This window comes from Saccostrea cucullata, unplaced genomic scaffold (genome assembly GCF_032062105.1).
Source record: "Saccostrea cucullata isolate Sc308-1 unplaced genomic scaffold, CSIRO_AGI_Scuc_v1 ctg18684, whole genome shotgun sequence".
In the NCBI taxonomy this organism is placed as follows: Eukaryota; Metazoa; Mollusca; class Bivalvia; order Ostreida; family Ostreidae; genus Saccostrea; species Saccostrea cuccullata.
Genome location: NW_026940083.1, coordinates 78 through 9,772, shown reverse-complemented (window position 1 = coordinate 9,772; position 9,695 = coordinate 78). Strand labels below are relative to the sequence as shown.

General features: G+C 34.6%; 1 protein-coding gene across 1 annotated transcript; it reads right to left on the bottom strand.

The window, feature by feature from the left end:
* Positions 1-95: 95 nt before the first annotated feature.
* Positions 96-9,464, bottom strand: LOC134254730 (peptidyl-prolyl cis-trans isomerase G-like; the record flags this gene model as incomplete). Its single annotated transcript, XM_062737265.1, has 8 exons — positions 96-325; positions 770-881; positions 1,155-1,280; positions 1,699-1,855; positions 2,532-2,677; positions 2,846-2,875; positions 3,137-3,228; positions 9,420-9,464. Coding segments are annotated over 8 exons (938 nt in total), but the record flags the coding sequence as incomplete, so codon positions are not given.
* Between the last annotated feature and the right edge of the window lie 231 nt (positions 9,465-9,695).

Here is a 9,695-nt window from a genome sequence, read left to right as displayed (position 1 = left end):
AGTTCCAAAATAAAATGCTTCCGAAATTTCAAAAGTCCGAATCCTCCTTTAACCAAACCTTAAAACCTTTTAACCATTATAGATAAATGTTTAACCTCCTCCTCCTTGACTCTTGGTTGTTCTCCTGTATGTGTCTCTCCCTCATTGGTTGCCTGTCCCTCCGGTCAGTCATTCTGTCCCCCCTCGCCCACCTCTCTTCTCTCCCTTGATCCTCCCCTGGGTAAGGCGGCTGCTGCTGTTGTTGTTGCTGGTTAGATCGTAGTCGAGTTTCCACGGCTTGCCTCCAGTGAGGTGGTGTCTCACTTCTACTCCTACTTCTATATCTCTGTAATTATCGATGATAATAAATGCTTTACTTAGATTCATACATATACTAAAATCAGTCTCCTTTGGTACGTTTCCAACTTCCCCAAAAATTCTGGAGTCACATAACTTGAAACTCTATAATGTTATTTTATACACATGTACTTTCTTTGCAAACTTTAAAAAAAAAATTTGTAACAGTACTGTAGATCACCGAATTTTTGTGACACTTTCATTTCACGACATCGCCATTTGGCATTAACAAGCTAGACATAATTTTCACAAACTCTGGTTATGGTTCTAAATTATCTTTGTTTTACAAATACATGTATACATGAAAATTAAATTTACGTGAAAAACAGTCTTTCAAAATTACCAAATAAATGAGGTTTCTGCAAAAAAAAGTATTTTACAGTCCTTTTGAGGCTGATGGGGAAGATAAAAACTTTTTAATTCAGAGACTAACCAATGTGCCGCGGCCTTTAATTTTTCTCCCACTGGCTGTAAATTTGGGCTTGTTTCCATAGGGAATCCTATCAATTCTCCGTCGGTTGCCATAGCCTGGGGGAGACTTCTCTCTGTAGTCAATAAACATGAATCATATAAAGTACCATCACAAAAACTAAAACAAAAAATAACACAAAAATTAAGCAAAAAGCATTTCAAAATAATTAAAATTGTTATCTCTAAATTTCGTAAAAATCTGATTTTTCACTTCTTCAAGTGGTCTATGATTTTTTTTTTAAATATACAATTAAACTGAATTCATCTTTTACAGTTCATAATTTGAATGTTTAGAAGTACAAATGTACTCCAATTTTAGTAGCAATGATAGATAGATGTTTGAATACTTTTCCATTTCCTCCTCTTTGTTGACCCTGCTTAAGAACTTCTGCTGAGGAATGTCGGGAATTTCATCCGGACGAATCTGAGCGAACACTGTGGTGATTTCCTCTTCCTTCTGCTCATTCTTTGCACTAAATACCAGAAACAACATTACAATCTTAATCAGTTTATCTATGTGAAAATTCACAATGAATATACAGTTGAACTTTACTAGGAATATCAGGTGAACATCAATATTTAATAGAGAATTGTACTAATTTGAAAGCCTCAAACCCACTTCATAAGGATACACTTACATTTTCATTTGCAGAAAAAAATATCCAAATGTTCAGCACTGAATTTATAAATATAAAGCAGTTTCAAAGTCATTTTAAACATTACTTTTACCAATGAAAAAGATTTAATTCTAATCAAGAACATGGATTTTCTGTATTTGCTTGATGCTGCATAATTATGAGATGAAAAAAAAAATTCGAGACACAAGGTCTGAGTTAGATTCACTGTAGTTGTAAATTAAAAACTTGAAAAGGATAAAATGTCTTTGTGTACCTTTCCTCCTCTTTTTTTCTTTTCTTGTGCTTCTTCTTTTTGGATTCTTTTTTGTGTTTCTTCTTTTTCTTTTTCGTTTTCTCCATTTCTGAAGATGACTCATCTGAATCACCAGAACTCTTGGCTTCCGACTCCGAGTGTTTCTTTCTCTTTTTAGCTAGAGTCATCGAGAAAAAAGGTATCAGTAAAAGGGAATACTATGAAGCCATAATCATACGCCCTCAATACCCAAGTTTAATCTGATAATGGAATGAGGAAATATAGAGTAACATTTAAGGGGTAAATAATACCCAATGTACTGACTTTGCTTATTTGTACAATGTACATGATTGTAAACCATTTCATTAATTATGATATTTTTTTTTAATAAAATAGGAAAACATTCTTTTTAATTTTTTTTTCTGTAAAAGATCATGATAAGAAATTTTACTCCTGACCTCAAAATGACACACATATTTTATTGCTATTTTCAGTTGGTTATATGTAATTTAAATTTTGAAATTCTGTTTAAGCACATTATCAATAAATAATAAAGCACATTTATTAATATACTGTACTTTTAGAAATTTGTGCAAATATTAACCATAAAAATCTTACCAGCATAATTATGCAATGCATATTGGCAGAGATATGTAAAGTATCATTTTTGTTATTAGTGATGAAAATAGAAAAATGCAGATACAAGGAGGGCAGTATAACTGTCTTTTTCTTCACAAAACTAATTTATTCATGAATAGTTCTTCACAGCTTAATATTTATGAATAATTGTGTTATTCATAGATACCTTTTGAAAATTTCAGCAATCAAGCGCTAAATCAAACTCTAGTATGTACCTTTGGCTTTTACTTGAAGAACTAATTCTCCACAGTTGGCAATTTTCACATCCACTTTTGGACGACTTTTTTCATCCGTCTCTAAGTTCTCTATCTTTGTGACCACCTCTTGACCAAAGATCACATGTCCAAAGACTGTATGCTTGCTAAAATCATAAATATCAATTAGATTATCAAATTAATCCTTGATATAAAACAAATGATGATTTTGTACTAGCTTCATCATTTATGCATTAACAATACGAAGCATTTCAAGTGTAGTTTTAAAAACTGAATAATACTAAAATTTCCTTAAAAAAGGAATACAAACTTACTTATCAAGATGTGGTGCAGGTTTCGTTGTTCTAAAAAGAAAATGCAAATTGTCAAATCCCAAGGAAGAAAAAAATAACCACGGATTAGACAAAAAACTAACTAAATTGTTGTACATATGCATGTTTCTTTAAACTATCACAGATGCTTTGTATACCGCTTAAAGAATACTTATTTTTAATTTATACATCTTTATAATAACAGGATTATTGTTATTATCTTAAACAAAGTATAAAGAGCAAAAAAGAATAATTTTTATGATTTCAATACCACTGTTATAATATAATACTTACATAAAAAATTGGGAGCCATTTGTGTCTTTACCACGATTTGCCATGGACAGAAGGAATTCTTTGTCATGTTTCAACACAAAATTCTCATCTAAGAAAACATAAAATAGACAATGTTATGGGTCAGAATAACCCTAAATGCCAGCAAAGATCAATCACACAGTTTAAACTTAACAATAATTTATTTACAGTAATATACAAATCATTAAGTACAAACTTAGCAAAAATCTAAAAATACATACATCAGAGTGTCCGTTGCTGCACACAATGTCCCAGTGAAAATATATCCCAGTTATATCTCAATAGTGCTTATACGACAAAGTATATCTATGCATCGAATTGACAGGGTATTTATACAGTATTATAAATCAAGAATATTCTAGAAAGTGTTAAAACATGATATTACTGGAACAATCTGGACATACACAAAATTTAAGAATGTTCTAGATCAAATGACCGAACATGTTGACCACTCTGGAATGTTCAAGAAACTAAATGTTACTAATAATATACAAGATGAAACAATACAAATACAACACATCACACAACACCTCCCCCCTTAAAAAGTTTGAATGTCAATGAAAACTTATATTATTAAAACATAGGTACATTAATACAAAATCTAGTATGTTTACGATACTCTTGACAAGGCGTCTGCAATAACATTGTCTTTGCCTTTGATATGCTTAATTGTTAAGTTGTATTCTTGTAACAACAAACTCCATCTAGTCAGTCTTTGATTCTTGTTTGACAATTTATGCAAAAATGTCAGGGGGTTGTGATCCGTATATACAAGAATTGGATGCAAAGTAACATTCAGATAAACATCAAAATGCTGTAAGGCTAACAACAAAGCAAGGCATTCCTTTTCAATGGTGGAATACTTTTGTTGACATTTTGTAAGTTTCTTTGAAAAATAAGAAACAACTCTATCTACCTTATCACTATGTTCTTGAAACAAAGCTGCCCCGATTCCAACATCACTAGCGTCAACAGTAAGCTTAAATTGCTTAGAAAAATCTGGAGTTGACAGAACTGGGTTGCTCATAAGGACAGATTTGATTTTATGAAAGGATTTTTCACAGTCCTCTGTCCATTCAAAGTTAACCCTCTTTTGTAAAAGATTTGTAAGTGGACTAACTACTGAGGAAAAATTTGGACAAAATTTTCTGTAAAACCCAGCCATGCCCAAAAACCTCATTAATTCTTTCTTGTTTGTGGGAATCGGGAACTTTGAAATAGCTTCCACTTTAGCCATAATTGGTGTAACATAACCTTGACCTACTTTATGACCTAAATACTCTACATAAGCATGACAAAATTCGCTCTTCTCAAGGTTCACAGTTAAGTTTGCTTTAGCTAAAATGTCAAATAAAGCACGCATGATTCGGATATGTTCGTCCCATGTGTTGCTGTATATGATGACATCATCAATGTAGGCCTCGCAACCCTCGAGGTTTTGAAGAAGGGAGTGAATCATCCTTTGGAATGTAGCCGGTGCGTTTTTCATGCCAAAAGGCATTACTTTATACTGGTAAAGTCCATCTGGTGTAGCAAAAGCAGATATTTCTTTTGCTCTTTCTGTTAACGGTACTTGCCAGTAGCCTTTCAACAAGTCAAATTTACTGACAAATTTCGCGTTTCCAATGTTGTCAATACAGTCATCGATTCTAGGTATTGGATATGAATCGGTTTTGGTAACAGAATTCACCTTTCTAAAGTCTGTACATAATCGGTACGAACCGTCCTGTTTTGGTACAAGAATACACAGTGAGCTCCAATCACTTTTACTAGGTTCAACAATGTCATTGTCCAACATGTACTGCACTTCCCTTCTTAGGTACTGCAATTTTATTGGATTAAGACGGTACGGATGTTGTTTGATAGGCAGAGCGTCACCCACTATGACATCATGATAAGTTGCATTAGTTTTCTTTGGAACATCCGAAAAGATTTGATGATACTCACTCGTCAAGTTTTTAACTTGTTCTTTTTGGTGAATGTTCAAATGTCCAAGTTTAGCATCCAAATTAGCCAAAACTTCTGAGTTTTTCAACAGACACTCTGATTACAATCTTTCTCATTCATTTCTACACTCGTATCACTTTCAATACAATTTTGAACAGTCTTAGCATTGGCTAAAGTGGAAACTGGTTTTACAGAATTTCGGTCACACCTTTCAAAATACTCTTTTAACATGTTAATGTGACAAACCCGTTTCTCTTTACGTCGACCTGGTGTCTTAACTACATAGTTTACATCACTGATCTTGCTTTCAATTTCATAAGGGCCATAAAATCTGGCCTGTAAAGGATGACCAGGAATAGGTAAAAATACAAGAACCTTATCACCTGGCTTAAACACCCTATTTCTGGCATCTTTGTCATACCACATTTTCATTTTCATCTGAGAACTCTTCTAATTTTCTTGTGCTAATTTACAAGCATTGTAAAGTTTTTCTTTGAAATCAGACACATAATCTAAAAGATTAAGATCACTAGTCTCAGTCAGCCACTTTTCCTTCAACAATTTCAAAGGACCTCTAACTGTATGACCGAACACCAATTCAAAAGGACTGAACCCAAGAGACTCCTGGACTGCTTCTCGTGCAGCAAATAGCACAAGATGAACCCCTTCATCCCAGTCTTTCTCATACTGGTAACAATAGGTCTTCAGCATTGTTTTTAGGGTTTGATGAAAACGTTCTAGCGCTCCCTGGGACTCAGGATGATAAGCAGTTGATCTATATTGCCTTATACCCAACTCATACATGACTTGCTGGAACAACCCCGACATAAAATTTGAGCCTTGATCCGACTGAATTGCCTTGGGTGCTCCTACAAAACTGAAAAACTTGGTTAGGGCCTTAACTATGCTCTTTGCCTTTATATTCCTTAGAGGTATGGCTTCAGGAAATCGAGTGGATGTACACATAATGGTAAGTAAATACTGGTTTCCTGACCTAGTCCTAGGCAAAGGTCCTACACAATCCACCAACACTCGACTAAATGGTTCTTCAAAAGCTGGAATGGGTTGGAGAGGAGCAGATGGTATCTTCTGATTTGGTTTACCTACCATCTGACAGACATGGCATGACTTGCAAAACTTCGAAACATCCTTTCTTAGCTTAGGCCAATAAAAATGACTCAAAATCCTATTATAAGTCTTATTGATACCTAAATGACCTGCCATAGGTGTATCGTGAGCTAAACTCATGACATCTCGACGATAAGCAGCTGGGACCACTATCTGGTGAACAACACGCCACACTTCACCTGGAGAAGCGTCAGGTGGTCGCCATTTTCGCATAAGGATGCCATCTTTCATATAGAAGCATTCTCCAACTTTAGTAGCCTCTTCTGGTGGAAGTGCCCTCTTACTAAGTTGAATGATATCTGGGTCTTTATGTTGTTCAGAGAGTAAACGTTCTCGGCTGAGGATGTCCTTGCCTTGGCTAACTAGTGGATGAAACTCATCATCCTCACCACCAAATTTTGGTAAAAGTTCTTTCTTCTTTTGCTTCTTGATATTGTGTGGTTCCATGCTTGTTTGAGTGCCATCAAGGTCAGATAAGAAAGTGTCATTCAAATCAATATCAACAGAGGAATTCGTCTCGTCAAAGGCTTGAGTATGGTCTGCCTCCATTTCTCGTCTTCTGGCCATCGCTCTAGTAACAGCACAGGCTGGATAAATGTCATCATCTTCATCATCGCACATGACATCTGGAGTGATTTTCTCACAAACTATAGGATCTGGTACAACTTTTCCACCAGCTAAATCGTTGCCTAGCAACAAAGAAATGCCTGGAACGGGAAGAGTAGGTCGAACACCTACGATAACAGGTCCAGTAACTAAATCTGACTTCAAACTAATTCTATGCAGGGGAACATCAATGACGCCTAGCTCCACACCCTGTAATAAAACTGACCCACCAGTAGAAGTCTGCTCAGACAAAGGAAGCACGCCCTCTAACAATAACGTCTGTGCAACACCAGTATCTCTCAAAATCTGGACAGGTTTTATTTCGCTAGAGTCACCGAGTGAAACAAATCCCTGAGACATAAAGGGCTTATAATCCTCCATAGAATCAATAGAACTGGACTGTGAACCCTGGACATCAGGAGTGTCAGAACAAATCGAAACTAAGGCTTCTCTATCACCTCTAACTGCCGCACAAGCATGTGGTTGAGTTTTATCAAAATCAATTTTTCTCTTAAGTTTAAAGCATTCACTGATCAGATGACCCTTTTTCTTACAATAACTACAAGTAGGAAGCGACCCTATTCCAGAAGATCCTTCAAAACGTCCTGGACCGGACTTAGAACCACCTTGGGATGGAGACTGGGAACTTGTGAAAGACTGAGACCCTGAACCACTCTTTTTATATGTGTCTGAATTTGTAGAATTACTGCTAGTCTGAGATCTTGATACAAAATTCTTTTTATGAGACAGAGCATAAGTATCAGATATGACTGCTGCCTCTTCAAGAGTTTTAACATTCTTATCTTCTAGATGTGTTTTCAAATCTTGAGTAACACATTCCTTAAACTCTTCTACCAGGATGACTTGGCGCAAATTAGCAAAAGTTTTATCAAGTTTCTTAGATCTAAACCAGTGATCGAATAAATCTTCTTTCTCTCGTGAAAATTCAACAAATGTTTGATTATCAAACTTTCTATACTTTCTGAACTTTTGTCTATACGCTTCAGGTACTAATTCATATGCTTTTAATATTGCTGCTTTGACCTTCTCATAGTCTGAACTTTCAGCTACCCCTAGTGCAGAGTATATCTCAGCTGCTTTGCCAACCAGTACACTTTGTAACATTGTTGACCAAACGTGTTGTGGCCATTTAAGATTTTCTGCGACTTTTTCGAATTGGGGAAAATACTTGTCTACAGATTTTTCTTGAAATTTCGGAACTAACCTAATATTTTTTGCTGCATCAAATTCATTCTTGACAAATGAGGGTTCTGGTTTATGCTGTAATCTTAATTTCTCTAACTCAAAGTGCTCTTGTCTTTCTAATTTGTCTAATTCAAATTTCCGTTCACGCTCTCGTTCTTCTCTTTCTCTTTCTCTATCTCTTTCTCGCTCTTCTCTTTCTAATTTTTCTCTTTCTAATCGCATTTTCTCTAACTCTAATTGAAACTGATAGTCTGCCATTTTATAAGAGCCTAACTCTGATCTAACTGTATATTCTGGAAGATCGTATTTTTCAAAGATGTTTTCATCTACTAGTTTGTTTGCAACCTTAATTCTAATGTCTTGCTTTTTCTGAGAGGATTTAACATCTAACCCAAAATGCAAACCTAATGCAATCAAGTCATCCTTTTTTAACGTATCGAAAACCTGAACACTTGGTGAACTAAGAAAGTCTGTGACCGAAAATACCATGTTGATTTTTGCTGGCTTATAGTCAAATTTAACAATTTAATTAACAAAATTCTGACAATGAACTGCAAAAGTGCAAGAAATTCTTGATCCCGAACGAGCCCCCAATTCTGTTATGGGTGAGAATAACCCTAAATGCCAGCAAAGATCAATCACACAGTTTAAACTTAACAATAATTTATTTACAGTAATATACTAATCATTAAGTACAAACTTAGCAAAAATCTAAAAATACATACATCAGAGTGTCCGTTGCTGCACACAATGTCCCAGTGAAAATATATCCCAGTTATATCTCAATAGTGCTTATACGACAAAGTATATCTATGCATCGAATTGACAGGGTATTTATACAGTATTATAAATCAAGAATATTCTAGAAAGTGTTAAAACATGATATTACTGGAACAATCTGGACATACACAAAATTTAAGAATGTTCTAGATCAAATGACCGAACATGTTGACCACTCTGGAATGTTCAAGAAACTAAATGTTACTAATAATATACAAGATGAAACAATACAAATACAACACATCACACAACAACAATTCTAAGAAAAAATTAGAAAAGATTTCAAAAGGAATAAAAGATTATGTTACTGCAGAGGATAATACCATAATCCACAATTTTAAATTATAATTGTGAAATAGAAATAAATTAATGACGTTACTTTTCAATGTAAAAACCAGGATTCTGAGCAATTTTCACATTGAAATTCAATCTCAGACTTGGTCCTTTAGTTAACTTATCATCCTAACAGAACATGAGGTAGACAAATTTGGTGATATCTACATATTTCTTATACCCTCGCATTCCCACTATTATTACCTTTGTCTGACCAGGATATAGAATTTTACACTTTTTCTAAATATAAACCCTGTTAACTTACCTGGGAACATCCCTCCATATATGGACTCTCCCCCGGTTCCATCACCTGTAAAAGTGTATGTTTATAATGACTTTTAGGTGTATAGCATATCAGGGATTAATCTAGGGCATATTTACTACCGATATTCTGTGTTTTTCCCCTAGAGAAAATTTTCTCTGAAGATTTTATTTTCCCCTTTTGAGGAGTAAAATATTCCCCTTTAATACAATAATAAAAACTTCAAATATTTTTTCTTCCTTCATACAGACTGACAATTTAAAGTAAAATTTTTCAGTA